Below are 22,473 nucleotides of genomic sequence, written 5' to 3'. Positions count from 1 at the left end.
AGAACAGTATGGTGCCGCATTGTGTGCTGGTGTTTGGCGGGGTTTTTATATTATTATTTCCCTTACTAACATTATCTCATTACCTTTCCTTTTCTGCGTGGGTACTTCCCGGTTTTTCTTGCATGTGCATGTATGCGTAAGTGTATTTCTTCATATTGTTTCTTCTCTCTTTCTCATTTTCATCTACATTTTTATTAAACTTCTTAATTGTACAGTTCGTCTTTGTTGTGGTCTAAGTTCATCAAAGGTTCGATAGGTACGTCGTGTCCCACCTCTGGCTGAGCGAGTGGGTGTGTGTTCGTGCCGGCTGTGAGCGGTTGCGAGCGTGCATCCGGCGACGCTGGGGACGATCCGCGACATACAGTATCATCAGGTAATATACATGGGTTTCAGGCGAATTTAGCAGAAGACCATGGTGCAGACATTTGTATGCAATTGAAAAATTCTTTGTTGAGCATATAGGCAAAAGTATGGACAGAGAGACTAAAGACACACCCATGTACACATATGCCCTTCAGATTAATTCCAATTACAGTCTGTAACGAGTTTATTGATAAGTGTTTTGTGTGATCAATCATTTTCTTTTAACATAATGGCCTGGAAATTCACATCAAATAGTGTGCACATGGATGTTTATTTCTTCATCTACCTTATCACTTAGCTTTCTTTAAAAAATAAAAGTACAACATGAAGTGTTCAGTGTCTGAAAATTTTGTTTTTTCCATGAACGGTCACTTTCTTGTACAGTTTATATCCTTGACTTCACTGTGCTCAACATCAGTATATGAAGAAATGTTTGAGCACTCCACTCTGTCCTCAGAGCAATTGTCAGTGCAAACATTTACAGGCAATGAAATTACCGGTCCTCGGAAATGCACAGGGATGCTTATTGGATGAAATACTGGTGGTCCTTGTAGTGTCTCTGTAGTTTCAAAAATTTCTGGAATATTTTTGTAACAGACAGACATGGGCATATAATGAGTCCCACTTGGATGTAAAACAAAACCTGGTAGAGGCAATGCAGATCTTGAGCAATGTCCCAACTTGCGGCCTATAAGATTGCAGGTGACAGAACTGTTGGACTCTTTGCAAAATCTGGTTTTACATCTGTCATTTTTTTCATCTAAATCAGACTTACCAGAGCTTTCTGCTACACAAGTCCTAGTATCGCCATTTAAGCATTTGCTTCTTTCATGGCCATAACTGTGGTCGGATGATGGGTATGGTCCAGAATCTGAACTTGATGTATGTCTGGATTTTCCCCTAGCATATCTATGCTTTAGTGATTTATTTCCACTGTGTTCTTCTTCACACTCTCTTGAGCTGGTACTTGATGAACCATCATATGTATGCTGTGGAATTACTTTCCCTTCTTGCGAAAACCGTTTTGTGATGCTATGTTTAAATTTGTAGATATTTATCGCATTTTCTTTGCAAGATATATGAGCTGCAACACCTGAATGATCTAAAACATTTTGATGTTTCTCTAAACAGGAGACATCCGACACATATCCGCTACTAACCCCACCAATTAGACTGTTTTCACTGCTGACGACTCCTCCACTAAAGATTTCATCAATACCTGAGGAAGGCCTAGTCAAACCAGGAACTGGTGAGAGAGCTGTTTCAAGTATCTTCATTTCATCACAACACAAGCTACTTCCTGGAGTAGCATTCTGTGCCTGAGGTGTGAACTCTTTGTCTGCTTCAGTCTGCTGAAGACCTCGTGACGAAAGCAGATTGCGGAGATGTTTGTCCCGTACAGAGTTAGCATGAGCTATTATTCCTGCTGTTGCTGGATTTGCTGGCAAAGGCAAGAGAGGATCTATGGTCATTGCACTGTGTGCAGCGCTAGAATAATAAGATGATGCATTAAGCTGTCCCTCAGCCTCCACAGTATGATCTTCTTTGTCTGCTAAAAAATAAAGAAACATTTTCAACATTAAAAAAAAAATAAATAAAAACACTGTCATGCCAAACTCTTGCAAAACCTGTCTAAGTTAAAGTAAAAGTAAAATGGATTTCACGAGGCAACAACTAATGCAAAATGAAAATACCTGAATGCTTGAAAATGGCCACAAATATCAATTTCTAGTGCAGTGCTCTTTAAGAATGCCAGCTCTTTTCTCTTTCTGTTCTTTCACCCTAACGTTTATGATCTCTAGATATATCACTCCCAGTCCTTAATGTTCTTTGCTTCTGGCATCTCAGGAAGACTTGAAAACCTTTATTCAGCCTATTATTGAACATTAAGTCAAAAGTTTTATTTTTTAATTCCATTTGCTGACTTGTACACCATGGACATACTGGTGGTGGTTCACCTCATAAGAGGTGTCCTTGCGTGGCAAAGGTGTGTCCTAACTTTAATCTAGCAAGGACCACCTCCTCCCGCCTCACAGAATGGCACAAGGTAGGCGGTCAGAAAGAGGGAAGAGTGGCATATAATTTATTTTGACCCAGAGTGTCCCAGTGGCGTTGCCATAGGGACTGAACATAAGCCGAGAAGATAGGGTTAGTCTGATGATACCAGCGACTGTGCCAGGGGACTGATGGGACAGACATCAGAAAAGTGTGAAGAGATGTTTCTAAACCCTTTTGTTATTGCAAAAGGGGAGAGGGATGAGAGCGGCTGGGCCGCTCCATGCCCTCCACCACAAGAAAATGGGGCCAGGCCCCTTCAACATTCTCTCTCACGCAATCTCTCTCTCTTCATCCTCTCTATCCGAAGATTCATCTTCTCTGATGCGTTTTTTTGATAAACCGCTTTCCAAAATAGAGCAAGTTCTAAAACCGCAAACACGAGGAAAAACAGTTTCCCATAGGATTTGTGCTGTATGCCACACGGCAAACAGGAAAACGAGGCTGTTTCAGAAACTGTTTCAAGAAAACAGTGTTCGCCAAACCCTGTGCGGCAGCACCTTTACTGACCCCACGCATGCACGCACACATGCATACTATATCCTCCTCCTACTGTATGCATATGAGATGTGGACAGCGATACCCAGAGAAAAATAGTAATCATATTGTGATATCACAAACCATGCATAGTGATGGTTCTAAGCATTTTCTGGAGAATGGTAGAGGGGTGTTCACTCAGACTGCGGTAGATAGTATCTTGCACGGACTTTTACCCAATCATTAGTAAATATTTTGCACTTGACTAGTCCCTTAAATGCAAATGTAATACAAGAAAGCAAATCATATTCAACACTTTACATGTAAGAAAATTAGAATAAATTTTAAAGAATTATACATGAAAATAGATTTAAAAGAATATGCTCACAGCTATATTATTTGATACATGTGCCAATTTATTGCAAGATGATGACTTAAAAAAAAAAGAGGTAATGTGTGCATGCCAGTGTTTATGTGCAAGCATGCGTGTGTGTCCATGTCTGTGTACATACATAAGACCTCAAGCTGTTTTCCAGCAGTATTCAAGTGGCTTATCATCCTCAGACACAATGGATCAGATGAAGACATGGCCTCCCCTTCCATCAAAAACTGCATCACTTTATCTTGACACTCTTGAAATCCAAGGAAAAATTGCTTCTTGCAACAAGAATGCTCTGATATTTTTCCTTCTCTTTCATCAGAAGTAGCAGCTGAAAAAAGTCAGAATTAATGGGAAAAGGGAGTTAGAAATCCAATAATACCAAAAGCAGTATGTTTACTTGGAACTAAACTCAGGGTGCCTCAACATTCCCAGAACTTTTCTGTGGCTGCACTTTCTTGGCCATATTCAGGTTAATGTCAGATGGAGAGACAGAATGCAGTAGTCTGCACCAATCAATCACAAGGAGGGAGCAGATGGATGGTACTTGTTTACTTTTAGAAATGATTGAGAAACTGATCTTTATTAGTCTTTCATTAGTCTTCTGGCTATAGAAATAGATACAAACAGTTTCAGAACTGCAGGTAAAGAGATCTATTGGCAAGGTATTTGTATAATAAGTATTCAAATGCATATTTTCTGTTTGCTTTTAACCAAGAAAATTTATCAATCCCCTAAACACACACTTTGGACTAATATTGTATTCAGTTCCATGTGCCAAACCCACCTGCACCACAAATACATAAACATTAGACTCTTCAATTTGAGGTTTGCGATGGCATTCTTAATGATTTTATAACTCTACTACACTACTACAAAATAAGAATTACCCAAGCAAAAAGATCTGATTGTAAACATAGCATGGACAGGGAAAACACTCACAATTATACAAAACAATTTTTTTACTGTTCCGTGATTTTGTAAAGAAACAAAGATAAACGATGAGTCTACAAGTACATACAGGCATATAATGATAGGAAGATCTGTATATATCTCATGGAGAAGGAATGCAATAATGTAATCACATATTGTATGTGTAAAGTATAAGGCTCCTGTTCATTCAGCACTGAGTTTTCAGGATTAATATACTGATATAAATATTTCCAAATCTCCCAATTTTCCATGTTCCTTTGATGCTGTTATGATGTCAAAGAGCAGTCACTAATGTTCAAAGAAAAAGAAAAATACCAAGCACTTAAAAAGTAGAAAAACTATATTTCACATTTCATTTCAGCACAGTTACTGGGGTTGTTTTTTTTATATCTTTTCAATTCCCTTAACTCAATCTAGACATTATCCATGCATTAAGGATTATCTCTAAAAATACCAAAACTAAAAAAAACTCACATAAGAACTAAAATAAGGTAAAATTATAAAGCAAAACTTTTTTCAATCTGTTTCATGAGATCAGTAAGCTATACAAGTCTAAACACAATAGTATAAAATAAGAATTTTTCTAATTCCATACAATCTGAATATTCTCTAATTTGTAATCAACAAGATATCAGATGTAATATTTTCAAAAAGTGGTTTTAGACAAACATACCACTCAACTTTTGATACATGTACTTGAAAAATGCAGAAAATACAATACAGTGGTCACAAATCTGATATAAATGAACATTAGGAAGAACAGCTGAAACATGTAAAATATGACCCACAATGATGCATAAAGTTTTGTATACTCTACCATCTTCAGTGTGAAATGGGGTCAGGCTCAGTCTTAGCCAATGTGGGGCTCAAGGCATAGGGATTAATTTGGAGACCAGTTAACATATTAATGAAAAGCACTGGGCCCCCAAAAGTGCAGGGCCCTAGGTTGATGCCTCATCTGCCTGGCCCTAGGCACGGCCCTAAATGGGTCTGAGAAAGTCCATTTTCTCTTTTTATATGTGTAAATAAATATGCTACATTATTCATGGGAAGTAAATCATGGTGACAAATACTTAACTACTGATAGCTGGGCAATAACTTCTCTTTATACATGCTGCCTTTGTCAGTTAAGTTTGTGTTTAGTGCAGTGCCAGCAACTAGGGCTATATCAAAAGTAATTGTAACTTTAAAAGTTTAGCAAACAAAACTTCCCAAGTGATATAACCATAACATTCTTTTAAAAGTCAACACAATAAGTAAACAAAACGTAAAAGAGTGGATAAAGCGTAAAAAGGGGTGATGAAGCCCAAAAAGACCACCAACATACCAAAAATCAAAAGAAAACTATCAGGACATAAAATTTCTCAAATTTGATGATAAAGTCCTATCCTCTTTAAAAATGTAAAGATTGCTGCCAATGGGACAGACCTGAACAAAGAAAAGAATTCTCTGCAAAAAACTGCCAATAGTCTGGAGCTCAGGACAAACAATCAAAATATGTAACACATTAAAATTTCCCCTACACCATGGACAAACGGGTGGTGGTTAACCTTGTAAGATGTGTCCTTGCGTGGCATAGGTGTGTCCTAACTTTAATCTAGAAAGGACCACCTCCTCCAGCCTCACAGGATGGCACGAATGTAGGTGGTCAGAAAGAAGGTGAAGAGTGGCATATAACTTATTTTGGCCCAGAGTGTCCCAGTGGAGTTGCTATATGGACTGAACGTAGGCCGAGAAGAAAGGTTTACAGTTTGATGAAAGAAGTGACTGTAATTTGCCAGGGGACTGACATGCAGCCTGGTCTGCTCGAACTTTGCCTGAGATACCAGCATGGCCAGAAGCCCAAATAAAAAAATGTCCTTGTTTCCCTGAATGAGTGCTGCATGAATTGTATGAAAATGGACCACAAGAGGGTGGTCATAATCAAATCAAATCAGACTTTATTGTCTGTCAAGGAGACCCAAGACAGAAATTTTTCTTTTGCTCACAAGGGCAGGCATACATACTCATAGAGACATCTAATGCATACATAATAATTACTATCTGTTCATCACCTGCAGGCAAACATTACAAATTGTCATCTATGTCATCTATTGGCCTGTGACAGAAATCCCTGCATTTCATTAATTATTTAGATTGAGCGCAGAGCTCGTCTTGTTTGCTCGAAAGGGAGTGCACATTCAACAAGGTGAAGACTGATAATGGATGTCAGCACCCTCTTCTCTTCAGACTGTGTTTGATTCCTCCTGAGTCCTTGTGCCTTTATTTAGGGTGGTGATGGCTGCTGGCACAAAGGACCTCTGGTAGGCAGCTTTCCATACACATGGCACTTTATAGCGCCTGCCTGAGGGCAACAGCTGGAAGTTGGGATGGAGAGGGTGCGTTAGGTCCGAAATGATGTTATGTGCCATCTTTCTGACTGCATGAAGGTACAAGTCAAAAAGTGGCAGCTGTGATTTACCAATAATTTTATTTGCCTGGTGGATGACTCTGGCCAGCCTTGCCTTGTCTTTGACGAGGAGGTGACCATACTAGGCAGCGATGTTAAATGAGAGGATGCTCTCAACAAGAGACCTGTACAGTCTCCATCATCCCAGAACTGACGTCGAAGCTGCAGAGTCTCCTCAGAAGGTACAGCCGTTGCTGGGCCTGTCTGTACACTTGGTTCACGTGATCACTAAAGCTTCCCGTTGATCACTGTACCAAGGTACCTGAACACAGCAGCCCTCTGCACCTGCTGTCCCTTGATTTGTATTAGTGGGGAGAGAGGAGTTGTGCCATCTCTTCCTTTGTATGCTCTTCCAAAGGCCATCTCCACTATTTTTTCAACATTCAGCTCCAGAAAGCTGTGGTCAAACCACTCCCCCAGTTCCCCCATGCAAGCCAGGTACTGTGACAGGGACTGCTCGTCTTTCACGCAGCCCACAAGGGCCATGTCATCTGCATATTTCACAAGTTTGAGAATAGCACTGTTAATAATAATCTCATTTGTATATACAGAGAACAGGATGGGGGAAAGCACACATCCCTTGTTGAGGATCTGCTCATCTGACAGAATCATTCCATCCACTGACAGATTTACTCCTTCAGACAAGCTGCTGGACCCTACAGTACCTGTCGGTGGAACTCTGAGCCCCACCCTCTGTGGTCGATCCTTCAGGAACGATCTGATCCATAGAACTAGGCCGGTGTTTACATCAGGTCTAGTAGGCGCTTTACTAGAAGGTGTGGCCGGACTGTGTTGAAGGCGCTGGGAAAATCCATGAACAGGACCCGAACATAGGTGCCAGAAGTGTCCAAGTGTTGTAGGATAGCATTTAAAAGCGTGAGAGTTGCATCAGACACACCCCTACTTGGCTTGTAGGCAAACTGCAAAGGATCCAGGCGATCAGCCACGGTGGAGATTAACAATCTTCCCACAACCCTCTCTAAACACTTGGCCATAACAATGGAAATGTTCAATCAATAATCAATAGAAAGAAGAGCTTGAAGGGCAAATAGAGTCTGAAATAATCAAAAAGTTGTGCTCTGAAGAGCGGTGTACATGCTGCAAGGCTAGCAAGATGGCGTGAAGTTCCTCAGTGAAAATTGAACAATCATCCGCCAGTCATACTGAAGCAGCCCGTTGCAGCTGGCAGGACCGGACTGCTGCCACAGCTTGGGACTTTGGAACCATTTGTAAAGATGGAACAGAATCCAGGATAGTCAGAAAGGACTTCATGAAAACCTAGCTGAAAGATGAGGTAACTAGAGACCCCTTTCTTAAAAGCTGTAAGATCAAGACAAATCTCTGGAACAGGAAGTGTACAAGGAGAAGCTGGTAATAGAGAAAGAGGCTCTACCTGTCAAATATCTACTCCAGCAGCTTGTAGGTGAGGTGCTACACGATTTGATATTGGTTTTTGTTCCTTGGTACGAATGGCATACAGGGCAGCACGCTGAGGTCCGAAAACAGCACGGCATGCAGGGTTTCCAGGGTGAGCTTTTAAACGACAGACATAGGATAGCATGAGTTTCAGACAACGGAGAGGAAGTGAAGGCTCACCAGCTTCTGCATACAAATTTGTACAGGAATGGTACGGAAGGCACCCAAACAGATGCGGAGCCCTTATTGATGAATATAATCAAGAATTTTGAGGTAGGACTCTCGAGCAGAGCCATAGATGATGGATCCATAGTCTAGCCTGGAGTGGACCAGGGCACGATACAGACGAAGCAGGCCCATGCAACTGGCCCCCCCAGCTGACATGGCCAACTACTCTAAGAATGTCCAAGGCTTCCTGACAAGAAAGGCGTAGAGATTTGGTATGAGACAGAAAAAACAGTTTACGGTTAAAGATGACCCCCCAAGGAATTTTACTTCCTGGACCACTTTGAGTACCGTGCCATTGACAGAAATAGATGGGTTTGGAAACATACCTCTCAGTTCACAAAAGTGGATGCATGCTGACTTTGTTGGAGAAAATTTGAAGCCATTTTCTGTCACCCAGCTTTGTACAGAGTTTAAGTACAGTTGTACCTAGTGTTCGAGGCATGGTAGGGATCGACCTCGGATGCAGAGAGCAAAGTCATCTACATATAACAAGGCCTCTAAGCCTGGACAGACAGATTTCAAGATTGAATCTATTTTGATGTTGAAAAGAGTTGGAGAAAGAATGCTGCCCTGAGGGACACCCATTTCCTGCTCCTGAGGATCAGACAGGATAGACCCCACTCTCACTTGAAAAAGGCAATGCGAAAGAAAACTCTTGATGAAGAATGGTATACAACCCCGAAAGCCAAGGGCATGAAGGTCTAACAGAGTACCTTGCTTCCAGGAAGTGTCGTACGCCTTCTCCAAATCAAAAAACACCTCTAAAACATGTTCTTTGCCAACGAACGCATCCCTGACAAAAGTTTCAAAACAGACCAAATGATCCAGGGTGCTGCAGCATTTTCTGAAGCCACGCTACAGGTTGGAAAGGAGACCTTGAGATTCGAGATGCCAGGTGAGCCATGCATTCACCATGCATTCAAGAGTTTTGCACAGACAACTAGTAAGAGCAATAGGACGGTAAGAGTTGGGATCAGTGGGATCCTTGCCAGGTTTTGGGATGGGGACCACGACTGCCTCTCTTCACAAGGGAGTGAAACAGCTGGACACCTAAATAAAGTTAAAAATGTCTAGGAGAATGAGAGAGACCTGTGGAAGATGAGTCAACAGCTGATAAGAAATGTTGTCTGGGCCAGGTGCAGAGTCCTTGCACTTCTGAAGGGGCTGCAGTTCAGAGTGAGAAAAGGGCAGATTGTACTTTTCGGAGTTATCGGAAGAAAAGTCACAGCCAGAAGATTCCTGAACAGACTTCAGGAGCTGGAAATCTGGAGAGTAGTGCGAAGAGGAGGAGTTTTCAGCAATGGTGGATACCAAAGAATTAACAGGGCTTATTTACGGTGTACAAAGAAAATCTTGAAAAATCTAGCAGCGACCAGTCACACGTATTCTCTCGCACTTAACATTCTGGTTAACAAAGTTTACTTGAGTCACAAATGCATGCCTATCTACCAGAAAGGTCTAGACAGATGAGGTCAAAGCAGTGCGGCAGACACCGGCCAGGTCAGGTGCAGGGTCAAATTCCATTATAGCACCACCAGTCATTGGAGGGCACACCCCTACCATGACTACAAAATTCAATATTCGTAACATTCTTCACTTAAAGAATAAATTCTGCAGGACTTTCTTTCCTCAAAAAATGCAAATTAAATTCTAACATTGCTTTATGTCAAATGACATCAGCTACATCTATCAAACTGCACTTTCGGTAACATTATTTCATTATTCGTTATTTGTTGACATTAATGTTATGGCGTCTCAGAAATGAAATCAGGTAATGTAAAGTTTATACTTGCTGCAAAGTCTTGACACAGACCATCGATCATCAACATCATCATTTATTTAAATGCGACAACTGAACCATACCTCAATATGCAATAGTGTTGTGGTTTCACCTCTCCTGAATGCTCTTCCAGATTAGCGTGTTAAGTTGCCGATGACATCATCTCACATCAAATTGTCTTTCTACATCAAACTTTAGTGTTTTCACATCTTTACTAAATGGTTATTGCCTGACACCCCCCTTTCAACCAAGCTTCTCGATGGTCTTGGCGCCACAACTGACTCTTGTATCTTGTGGATAAGGATCATCAATGTCTCTCACCTCTTGCACCTGGGATGTTACTAATGATAAAGTTGTAAGGCAGATTGTCCATGCACACTGCAGCCTCTTGACCATTGAAGTATGGGACTGACACCTCGAACTCTGCATCTGGAACCTGCTGGATGTGCCTGTGGCAACAAGGCAGACTTGAAACTTGATAAATGTACTGTCCTCATGGTAAAAAGTTGTTTTTGACAATGATTCTGTTGCAACCAGTGTCCCTTAGCACTGACACTGTTTTGTTATCGATTCTCCCAGCAACTGTTCATATGTGGCCTGTTTTGATGTTTACCTTCACCACCAAAGTCCATTCCACCACTTTGGTATTTTCTTGAGTTACAGGTGTCTGTGTCCACTGCTTTCCGCCCCAGATGATGCAAAAATGGCAGTAATGGTGACCACATAATAATAAATGCAAATTTTGTAAGAGAGTAACATGATATTGCAAAAGGAAGGATGTGAAAAAGGATTAGCATTATGGGAAAGTTAGGAGTAATGTTTACGGAAGAGGTGCGTTTTCAGTGCATGTTCAAAGGATTCAATAGTGGGTAGGTAGCAGATATGGAAAGGGAGAGAGTTCTATTGTTTTGCTGCACAATAACTAAAAATCTTGTGGCCATATGTTGTTGTTTCGGTGACAGGAAGAGCAAGGAGATGATCATCAGACAAGTCTAGCTGGGATATAAGGGAAGAGCAGTTCACAGAAATAATTAGGGCAGGTGCCAGCAAAGAAATTAAAACACAGCATGGACAGTTTGTACTGGATGCGACAATGGATAGGAAGCCAGATTAAAAAGCGAAGGAGAGGAGTGGCGTGGTCCCCTTTCCTAGCTCTAAGCACCAGGCGTGCAGCAGAGTTATGTACTTTCTGGAGTTTGTTAAGAAGGTATTCAGGGACAGCAAGCAAGGAGTAGATGTAATCAAGTCTGAATAAAATAAACGCACAGATAAGAGTGTTGGTAGCGCACATAGACAGAATGTGACGGATGGCGCTGATTTTGCGTAGCTCATAGCAGGCAGACTGACAGACAGCTGTAACTTGCTTAGCAAGAGTCATGTCTGCAGTGACAATGAATCCCAGATTCTTGATGAAGGATACATAGCATTTTAAGTAGCTAATCAAAAGTTGAAATCAAAAATTGAAAACTTATGGGTCTTTATAGAGAAGCATATCCATTTTGGTTCTTAGAAAACCTTGTGTGAACTTGTCACCTGGGACCACAGACAATGAAAAGAATTTAATGGCAAGATATGTAAAATTTTTGTTTCTAAGGTAATTTGATGTTTGCAATCCAAATGGTATGCTTTTCAACAGTACTGGAGAAAGAAAGATGTAGTCTCTCAAGAATGTGCATAGTACCTTCTCACACTCATGCATCCTGAAAAACACCTAAGAAAAATAACATTTTGATGTTGAATTTCAGTTTCATTTTAGAAGGTGTATTTGCAATAGCAAAAACTAACAGTTATCAGGGTTTTTTTTCAAAGAAAACTTTCTGAGAATATAAGTAATAATTTTCCTTAACTTTACCTACCTCCAGGTCTCTTTGAAGATTTGCAATCTGCTTTACTGTCAACTTGGGACTGAAGAATTTTAATATGCTTAATAGCCATCTCAATTATCTCTGTCTTTTCAATACGTCCTTGTCCCTGAAAAATCAAGTGTCGATATTTTCAATATTTTTACATACTACACCTGATCAATAACAATGTTAGGCTGAAAATCAAAAGTTGTGAGAAAATGAGGAAGTGTTTGAATGAAACCCAAGGGGCAACTTTTTGCTGCTCTATGCTTTTGATCAGTTTACATTATTATCTAAATAATTATGAGTTATATGCTCTGCAGAATGATGATGAGAGACCACCCCTTACATTCAATGAACAATTATCATGTACAAGACATACCTTTTTATTGTACAGCTATTTATACAATAAAAGAACACTTGAAATACCTGCTTTAAGTATGATGTTGGAATAAGACGACTCAAATCTGCCAAGCAATTATTCATGCGGTCTCTTCGCCGCTTTTCAATGATTCGGTGAGACATTGGATCCTATTCATCAGGTAAATAAGCAAATTAATAAGCAGACCTGCACATAATTTTCTGCTTAAATAAAGACAATCTTGTTAAATATTAAGCACAAAAAGTTAATGGCCAAGTGGTAGTTTTGGGGTACAGAATATAGATTAAAGCCAGTAGAATGTAAACCACTGTGAAACGAATAGGAAATGTGATTGTAAACTGTAACTGAATAACCCAAACTTGTTTGTTTTGCTCTTGCAGTGTTTGTCTGACAATGTTTCACAATGCTTTAAAAACACATGAAAATGATGGAAAGTAAATTGAAAAATGCAACTGGTGAACCAAACCTTCCACCACACAAAGTATTATGCATGTGAAAGTCAATGAAGTCATTGACAGTGTAAACACTTTAACTGTTGTTTAGCTGGAAGGGGTATTTACAGGTGATAGAGGGGTGAAAAACAGCTAAAACAAAGGTTCCCAAGAAGAAGGCTGACCCTAGCGAATTGCGAACATCTATAGAATGGCGCTAAGACAGCATATCTGGCAGAAATATGTCCTGATGGCTTGAGGGCTAGCCATTTTGTCATTCAGTAACTGTTGAAACAATTTCAGATGGTATGCAGCACTAAACATTGGCCTCGGTCTAGAAAGCCCCAGATGATGAGACACTATGATGACTAGTTCATAACCAGCTCCTGCCTGCACTTGGTGCAAAAATGAGATTGTACAGCCTCTCATTGTGCTAGCTTTACAGGTTCAATAAATGCCTATAGTGACACTTGTTCAGTCTGTGTGATCAATCAATCAATCAGTCCTCTCTGTGGCATATGGCACCAGAAAACAAAAATGATTCTTGTAGAACATACATTTTGTTCTTGATTACTATAATACTTGTTGCAGCCTTATGCTCCTTGAGGAGTAACGAGGACTAAACTAAACTATTCTAATGCTGCTTCTCTTTGAAAACAATAAACTTTTGGTTGCATTGTACCAAGTAATATATATTTTTTTCATGAGCTAGGAGAAAGAATGATGGAAATCAGTGCTGTTGAAAGAACTTGTACTAACACCCCTACTCACATTATCAATATCATGTGCACATGGCCAATTAAGTAAATAATAATAAATGTGGAATTTATAGAGCAGAATCATACTTATACAGGTGCATGCACACAGTGCTTGACACAAAACCTAGGTCAATATGTAGTACATGAAGGAATGGAAAGATGGGCAATGCTTATAGAAAACATGGCTCATATATTTTTAACACACATTTAAAAGGCTCAATTGGGGGTAAATGGTTGATATTAAAAAAAGGAAGTTCCACTGCTTTACTGCACCACAGCTGAAATTAAGGAAGGACTATTCTGAAAAAATCAGAAAAATTGAAAAAAGGATTTTAAAAAAATTTAAGACAAACCCTGGGTGTCTTTTGTCGCCTCAATGCCTGTTCGTATTCATCAGGAGTTGTCATGAACTTTAGCAACCTGAAAGTGATCATGGATGAAATAACAGTTTTATTGCTACATATAAATTAGACTGAATAATTACAGGCACAATGAAGCTCATACAACTATTTCTGAAGAAAGCTATGTACCTGTACAGTCAACCATAGAAGAAGGATGAGTGTCAGCAAACAAATAACAGCATGATAAAAACAAAATGCATGGAAAAAGAATTGAGTAGCGAGCAAGATACTTCTTAAAAAGATGTATTCTGAGACCATAACTAAACAATGAGAACATGTTTATTATATAGTAGTACTTAGTACTCAGACACTGACAGCCAAGAAATAAAGACAAATGGCCACAATGGGAATTGACTCAACTTTGAATGTACCAGTTTCTTCCCTCCAATGATTGTTTTCAAGTATTTTTAAAAAAATGAGAACAAAAGTTAACTGATTGCAAACCCCACTATAACATGATAGCAAACAGTGTGTGCCATACTGGGATCATGTTTCAACTTGACTGAGATAAGCAACATTTTTCTACTAGCTAAACAGATAAAAAATATTCATCATCCCTCCTCAAACTCAAGCAAAATGAATAGCCTGAGCCCTATCAAACAAATGTCCTAAAACACCAAAAATAAAAGCTATAGGGTAATACATGACCAGCTGACTGTTTTGGGCCACACCAACCCCCGTCTAGGAGAAGTCCGGGCCACAACAGTGAAAAATGAAAAAAGCAATGTCAAAGATGGGGAAGAGAAGAGTAAGGTATAATATCAATAACAATAATGATCACAGTTATATAGCACCTTTCTCCAGAATCAGCTGGATCCAAAGTGCGAACACACCTTTTAGGCAGGCTTCAAATGCACTTTCATAAACATGCATACATAGAAAGGGGGGAGGGGGGGGGAATTGGTGTTTTACGCAGTGTCAGCAACTAAGGCTATATTACGGCAAGCAGCCAGCCATGTAAACAGATGCCACGTGCAGAGAAAGAACAGCGGGCCCGAGACGAGAAATGAACTCTGGGCAGCCAACCTTTACTGTATTGGTGACAGGTGCTAACCGTTGAGTGCATACATAGAAACAGGCACACAAAATATATATGTTATAAATAGAGGTGATTGAGAATGCTATAGAAGTTCTATAGAATGCCACATGGGATGAAACAGATATAATAAGAAGTTGCTCCCCGTGGGGACAACTTATTTATAAAACTGTAATCAAAGTCAACAATTATTCTGATCCACACCACAAGCCCTGTCACAAAATGAATCTAATAGGCAGAAGTCTTTTTTTTGGGGTTTTGCTGCTCAGAGGGTTACCTGTAAAAATGTCTCTCTGAAAAACCACAGTGAGGTCACAAGCCAAAGGAAGGCAAGCAGTGCAAATCAACTGATATCATGCTTTCAAGAAATTCAACAATTTGTCACCCTCCGTGAGTTGTAAATCTGAATGCTTTCATGCATTGTTTCAGTCTGGTGCTCTATGAATTGTCAAAACACTACTATAGTTCCTGCAAAAAATAATATAAGGAAACATAGATATCTACTGCATTTTTGCAAAAGCATCAAATCCATCAATTCAACCATAGTCAAAGAGGTCAAATGCATTAGTGTAGCATCTTTGCACATATTAAGATATGTATAAGTTCCGGTCATACAGCTCATAGTTCAGATCAATAAAGTCAGTAACAATCTGTGATAAAAGCAGGATAATACACAACTGGAAATACTTCTTGTCCACAGATCAAATCATCATAGATTGCTAGAAGGCAGAGAAGATAAAGCATGGGCTGTTTGACCTCATCAGCAAACTGCACAAAGAAACCCTTATGGCAAGATAAAGGAGGCAGACAGTTGATGGTGAGAAGCTGAGGGGGAAGTGGTGTGAAGGAGGAAACTGTTTGATGCAGGAAAAAAAAAGAGAAAATGGGACACTACTCTCACATGCAGAGATACCTAGTCTACATATGCAGAAGAGTTTGCTATTTACACAAATGTGTGTGTGAGAGAGATACGATACAATATTCTTTAATGATTTAGGCTTCTTGTCCAATTTTATATTGAGTTACAACATGATAACAGACAATATATATATATAGCATGCTCACCATCAGACTTTCACTCACGAATGTATACACATAGTATAAATATAGGTATGCATCAAACCATTAGTCACCCTAAATTCATGTATCTGTACAAGTTTATATATATCAAGCCAGTAGTTACTATATATCAAACCAACAGTTACCATATGACTATTTATACACAAAGATACGAGTACTGATAAGCAATCATGTATATACATGGGTACAAACACTTACATTCATCATATCTTCATGCATCACCTAATAAAATTACATAAACTAGCATTCCCACATGAAACATAGGTATCTCTAACTTTGAGATAAAGACGATGTCCTGGAATGCTGCTTTAATTCCATGATGGAGCGCTAAACTAGAGGCTGATACTTATTGTTAATTGTTATAGATCAGTTTTTATCAATACAAAGCAAATCTCCGACTATTATCAGTTTATTCTGTTACTGGTTCTACAAAATGGCAAGGTAACTAGCTTCAATATCGTTTCAAATAAGCGTTTAAGATCTTTACAACCAACTGCATACTTTTAATCATTTCTCTCGTTCCCACATCATCTGTGTGTCTGAAAATATGCTGACGATGGAACCGTCATCTGCCTGTGCTATGTCAAGTTGGGTAAGTCACCACTCTAAGAATCATAAAACTGTACTACTTTTTTTATGTACTAACAAGTAGTCAAAAACATGCATTTTTGCCACGAATTAAATGCATAAACTCGTAATCCAGCTACAAATGTACATTGAGCTGCATACAACAGATGGGAAATGACTGCACTTTCAGCAAAACTAAAAGCATTGAAAACATCAATATGATGCATAATTTACTGTTATTTAAAGGGGTAAATATCAAAAGAACTTACGGATTTGACGAATCGTCCGAGCCAAATCTTGCCAATTCACCGGTAGTAATTTCTTCCGTAAGCGAAGAATCATCGGCGTCCATCTGAAGTTATGTAGTAAGCCCACGAAATGAAACTAAAAAGTGACATAATATATGTACTAAAGCCCGCTAAAAGTTGCAGAAATCCATAAAGTGTGCGTAAAACAGTGAATATTCTCATGTTTGGGCCTCACGTGCCTCGCCGTATTTCTGACGTCACGTGTGTTTACAGTGGCTTGCTAGAAAGTCACGCGACACGAAGCATGTGTCGCGCTAAATTTAGAATGTACGGTCCCTGCTCAGGCCAAGAAAGCAATAACGGCTTGCACTAAGCATCCTCATCGCTACCTCCTTAGGTGCCATCTCTGAAAAAGTTGACGTTGCAAATTAAATTCAATTTGCCTAGGAAGTTTTAATTTCCACGTTATGAAACTATTATAAAAATTACATTGTTTTCACGACGAAGGATCGAGTCATGTGATAACCACACCGTCACCGGAATTTTGTGCAGCAAGCAGACGACATGGCATATAGTACGATTGGTTTTTAAAAGATAGACATGAAAGAATGTTGCAAAATAAAGGACTCTATAAGGCTGTAATAGTGTGACGCTACGATTATTTGCACTGAGTGATTTGACAGTAACATGAAATGACCGAGTTACGCTGATCGATTGACATGCGCATGATGACTGTGAACTAATGACGATAATTCAACATAAGAAAAACTACAATTTTTTTTTTTAATGAAATAGGAATGTTTACAATATTGTCGTGATATAGCTGAAACAACAGTCATATAACCCGGCCCCTCTCTCGTCCTTGCAATACAATTAAAAATGACGACCATTTAAACTCCTTGCTGTCACTGGTTCATCTGAGAAATGCCATATTGTACGTCATTAAGCATACAAGTAAACTCCAGCAATTTATCTTCATAATGCAAGTGACAGCTTTTGAATGCCTAAATGATGTAAACGAATATCTTCCTTATTTACTTTTATTTTTTACGTCGCTTCTTTATCTTTGAAATTCTTTAATAAAATCAATGTAACTATAGTGCTGCAGCTTAAATTATTCATGACAGTTAATTCCGTGGTCTAATAAGTATAACATTAACAGTTATTCAATTAGTGTAGACCATGAGCAGTGCGTCCGAAAATCTTGATGCTAACATTGCATTAACGGGCGAAAACTTTCCGCGATGAATGTACTGGCCAGGGCCCAGAGCCTATGTGTTTATGACCAGGTCGATCGACTACCGGGTGTCACGATCTCGATCCAGCTTTACACCATGAATCTGTATCCATTGGATAACTCGCAGACGATTTTTTTTCAATCTCCTAGCTAGGAGTTCTATAGAACGAGGCTATTTACAGAATAGCTTCCGGTTTTTGCCATGTTTTAGCATAATTACTAGTACGAAGGCACTCACGATAGACATTACACCTGGTGGTATCCATCTGTATCCGATTTGTGGTTGGAAAGCATCAGTGATCAACAAATTGTTTAGTCAGGATTTTTTTACTTGCTCGAGCAAAATGATGCAATAATGGGTAATAGGAGTTTTAACATTAGATCGAAGACTGACCAGAGAGAAAGAGATCAGGGTTTAACTCACTCGAAATGGCAGGGCACTCTAGAATGCATGAAAATACCCTACTTTCACAAAAAGTAAAAGAAACTAGATACAATGACAAAATAGACATGAAGCAGAAATCTACTATTCCTACCTGAAACCATCTTGAAAGTGCACTTTATTGTAAATCTATACAGAATGAGGTAATGCCAACAGAATTTTGATAAAGTTTTTTTTTCACAAGGGGAACTCGGACCACGTCATTTCCTGCAGGCAGTAGATTTATATGGTCACACATCAAGCAGAAATGAATGGACACTACTCATGGTGATGAAAAATAGCCTTATAGATTTACCGGGCTCCAGAATGATAAAAAATATGAATGTGTAATTTCACTGTCGCGTGATGTAAGCAGCATGATCACATCACCACCAAATCTTTACCTGTACAAATCTTTCTGAATAAAATGACTCAGTATTATGCAGGATGAGGCACATCGATGGTAATGAGTGAAATATGCTCCATGTTATTATAATATGATGAAATTTTCCTGATTCTCTTGAAGATGCAAGTACACAAACACATACCTACACCACCACTGTTTTTTCATAACAGAAACCATCCCACTAAAAAGCAAAAATTTTTTTAGTCAAATTAAAAAGTAAAAACACTGGTTTTTCTTTTTGACTTATTAGACACTTACTGTGACAGTTGTTTGCTATAGTTATTTTGTGAGTGTAAAGTGCTTGGCATGTGTCAACTTGCTTGTCACCATTTTTGCAGTGAAAGAAGGGCTGTGTTGGGAAATTTAGTAAACTTTCTGTAAAAGTCACTTCCTTTGATGTACATAAGCATATTTGGAAATGGTTCAGCTAGAATAACTTTTTTTCCCCAGATTTTATGTTGTGGATACCGGCACAAAAAAATAGAACTCCGTGAACCTGTGTGCAAAAGAGATACCATGTAGGTACAGACCCATGGCCATCTATGCGCAGAAAAGTTTGAATGAGTACTGATCATCCTACCAAAAAATAAAAAAAATTAAGAGAATGACAGAAGCACACATAATTCAGACTAGAAGAGTCACCTCTCTCAGTATCCATGAATGTTATATGGCCAGAATAAAAAAAAGTTTTGATTTTAGGTGATGTATTGTCCACAACAACCCTGCCTAACACAATATAAAAACTTGGCAATGCTCTGAAAATGTTGTATCCTCCACTATGTGATTCAGTAAAATAACAGTTTTGTTTGGCATGGCATACTTGATAAAAAACATGACAGACAGCTGATAAACATGTTTTTTTTTATCTGCATGTTCAAATCAGTGATAAAAACTTGTACTAACAACATCAAACAGTGACAAGACATGTTGCACTTATTTTGTTTACTCTTAGTAGTAAATCCTAAAAAGTGAACACATGGAAAATCAAATACAAGCTTTGAAGATATCATGTTTACAGAAATCACAATAAGAAGTATGCATACACAAAACCTCTTCACTGTGGTAGTTTCTAGTAGTTTTCGAAGTTGTCATACACAATAGAAAATAGCAACAACTTTATCATTTATAAATTGTGGATGTTCAGTGGCTACATCAAATTCTGCCACTAAACAAGGTGTTAATCCAGGTGTTCGCTGTACAAAGTATCATTTGGCATTTTTCGCACCAATGCTTAATCCATGAACTTGATTATATTCCTTCAAGCTGCTTTCCATCTAGGAATATTTTCTTCCTCACCACTCATCTCTTTCTTACAAACATTTGGTCGGCCCGGAAGTTACATACACAAGGGACATAAACATGCTGTCATATTCTTGAAAGGTAGATAACAACCCCACCCAATTGTCCATGTTATATCTGTTATTTTGTCAACAACAGCTCCCAGTCCCTTACCATGTGCTGTTATAAATAAGAACACTGGTATAACTTTGCACAACCTCTTGCCATGCGCTTATTTTACAGAATATTGGCAAGACCTATATTCATGACATTTATCATAATTTCCAAGTGACTGTGTGCTATTACATAAAATCAAAACACTGGCGAAAACCATTACATGATAAGCCCGGTAGTCACCACTGCAGTGAGAAACTCAGAGATTCTGATCTTGTTTTGGGACATTCTCTGTATGTAACATCTGTCTGCAGGGCTGGATGTTGAGGGTTTTGTTAGGGTACTCCAGAGGCGATCAGGTGGCGCAGCGGTTAGCTCCCGTCACCAATACAGTGAAGGTTGGCTATCCTGGGTTCAGCTCTTGTCTTGGGCACGCTGTTCTTTCTCTGCAGGTGGCATCCGATTACAGGGCTGGCTGCCTTGCCCTCGTGATATAGCCTTAGTTGCTGGCTCGGCGTAAAACACCTATTCCCCCCCCCCCCCCAGGGTACTCTAGTTTCCTCCCCCAAAATTAGTTCAAAATTACCTCAAGATGGAAGCACTGTCCTACTAAATGAACCAACAACAAACTATTGCCATGTCAAATTTTCCATAACAGATCACATTACCTGCAACCCAACACCATTACAAACACAAATTGCCATATCTATAGCTATTTCTCTTGTTTTCAATATTAACTGCTAAACATAGGCTTCACAAAATAGGACTGATTAATCAGGGGAGGGAACACAACATACTACACATTTTGTAGCAACTTCCTCAAATTATTTACAAATATAGGCAAAAGTAGTGGTTCTAAAGAGGCTTAAAAAAACCCACAAAACCCCACAGTTTTAACAGAGTTGCATGTACTGCAGGACTGGGTGGGAAGACCAAAGTCTCCATTGCCCTCTACCCCACTGATTGTGATGACACTCAAATCTAGCCCTGAAGCTGCTCTTCATGTCCTCTGTCATTTGCTTGCAACTCTGGAACAAGTGAGGAACGACACAGCCCCCAAAATTTTGATGGCCAGAAATTCTTTTTCATTGAAGTGAATCGCCAGCCCATGTGGCTATTGCAGGTGTCACACTGTGCAATTGTCCAGGAGTAACTGGAAACAAAATTAAATACATCTTCAGTAAGTTCAAGACAGGGGAGTCACTTTAAAAAATATGTTAAAACAGTTTGTTAAATAATAGATCAATGATGTCATACACAATGTGTATTCTCTCTCTTTATATATATATTGTTTAGAAAACCCTCTGATTATAGCATGGGAGCAAATTTAATGAAAAATATTTTTTTTCAATAAAAAAATTATGTCATAAAATTATAGTATACATTTAGATAATTATTCATAATAATTTATATAAAGCATGGGAAAAGACTGCTCAAAATGAAAACATTTTCTGAAGAATGCTAGGAAAAAACTTATGTATACATATTATTTGTAGAGCATAGATCTCCTGAGGACTTTTTGTGCTATTACACTTCATATATGTCTCACAAGTAACACTCTAGCACCCTGGTCACCATTAGGGATTTACAAGAAGAAAATGAAATGCAGACAAATAATTATTTTAAGTATCTTTGACAAAATCCAATATTCATACAGATATGACTTAAATTTTTTAAAATTCCAGACCTTTTCCAGATCTTCTTTTAACTTTAACATCCACTGGCAATATAAATATATTACTTAAGTATATGATGATGATTTTCACAAAGTTTAGAAGTAAACCTACAGAGTATTATTTTTTGCTGACAAGTAGACATACAAAGTGACAACACCATGGTAGTAAAACCTGCGATGAGGAGACATCATCTATTAAGCTAAAAACTGTCCCATGTCAGAGGTTTGTAATTTCTTCAATCAGGTATAAGGCTACTTCTCAAATTTTTGTTTGTATGGGTTCTGTTGCTTCTGGTTTTCTTCTAAGGGTTACAACAGCTCCTGAACTGTGTTTGTTTTTACTTGGGAATTAGAACTTCAAAACATTTCAAATGCTTTCAACATAGTTCTTCATGTCACATACCATGCAGACTGGTTACCCTAGATCAAAGTAAAGAATATTCTCAGGTTGCAAAACAGCATCTTCGACACACTAGAGTACTTTTTAGCTCTTGGCAGCACACCAGATTATCCTA

General features: G+C 38.9%; 2 protein-coding genes across 5 annotated transcripts in view; both read right to left on the bottom strand.

The window, feature by feature from the left end:
* Positions 1–529: 529 nt before the first annotated feature.
* Positions 530–17,341, bottom strand: LOC112572617. Of its 3 annotated transcripts, none has more exons than XM_025252378.1 (6): positions 16,849–17,341; positions 13,849–13,915; positions 12,354–12,455; positions 11,937–12,051; positions 3,408–3,605; positions 530–1,912 (listed from the first exon to the last, which is right to left on the bottom strand). In XM_025252378.1, exons 1-6 carry the CDS (start codon positions 16,929–16,931, stop codon positions 732–734), a joined length of 1,746 nt encoding a protein of 581 aa, XP_025108163.1. In that variant the 5' UTR covers positions 16,932–17,341; the 3' UTR covers positions 530–731. The 3 variants fall into 3 exon arrangements, with proteins under 3 accessions (XP_025108163.1, XP_025108162.1, XP_025108164.1); XM_025252377.1 differs by having other exon boundaries at positions 530–1,915; positions 16,849–17,337; XM_025252379.1 differs by lacking the exon at positions 16,849–17,341 and adding an exon at positions 15,611–15,940 and having other exon boundaries at positions 530–1,915.
* A 1,270-nt stretch (positions 17,342–18,611) lies between these two features.
* The window catches only part of LOC112572620 (protein cereblon-like), a 30,238-nt gene continuing 26,376 nt past the window's right edge, over positions 18,612–22,473 (bottom strand). For both annotated transcript variants that reach the window (XM_025252382.1, XM_025252381.1), the window contains one exon: positions 18,612–21,436. In XM_025252382.1, coding sequence (XP_025108167.1) covers positions 21,265–21,436 — 172 coding nt within the window. In that variant the 3' untranslated portion in view covers positions 18,612–21,264. The remainder of the gene's footprint in view (positions 21,437–22,473) is intronic.

Source organism: Pomacea canaliculata, linkage group LG9, assembly GCF_003073045.1.
Source record: "Pomacea canaliculata isolate SZHN2017 linkage group LG9, ASM307304v1, whole genome shotgun sequence".
Lineage (NCBI taxonomy): Eukaryota > Metazoa > Mollusca > Gastropoda > Architaenioglossa > Ampullariidae > Pomacea > Pomacea canaliculata.
The sequence above is the reverse complement of the archived record's forward strand: the minus strand, read 5'-3'. Positions and strand labels throughout refer to the sequence as shown.

Excerpts from the sequence above, each read along its gene's own strand:
- LOC112572617 (XM_025252377.1), bottom strand. The coding sequence starts at position 16,931 with ATGGACGCCGATGATTCTTCGCTTACGGAAGAAATTACTACCGGTGAA. Across the intron at positions 3,606-11,936 it reads ATCTTCAAAGAGACCTGGAG|CTGCTACTTCTGATGAAAGA; the intron begins GTAGGTAAAGTT and ends GACTTTTTTCAG. Across the intron at positions 1,916-3,407 it reads AAAACAGCTTGAGGTCTTAT|CAGACAAAGAAGATCATACT; the intron begins GTATGTACACAG and ends TTTATTTTTTAG.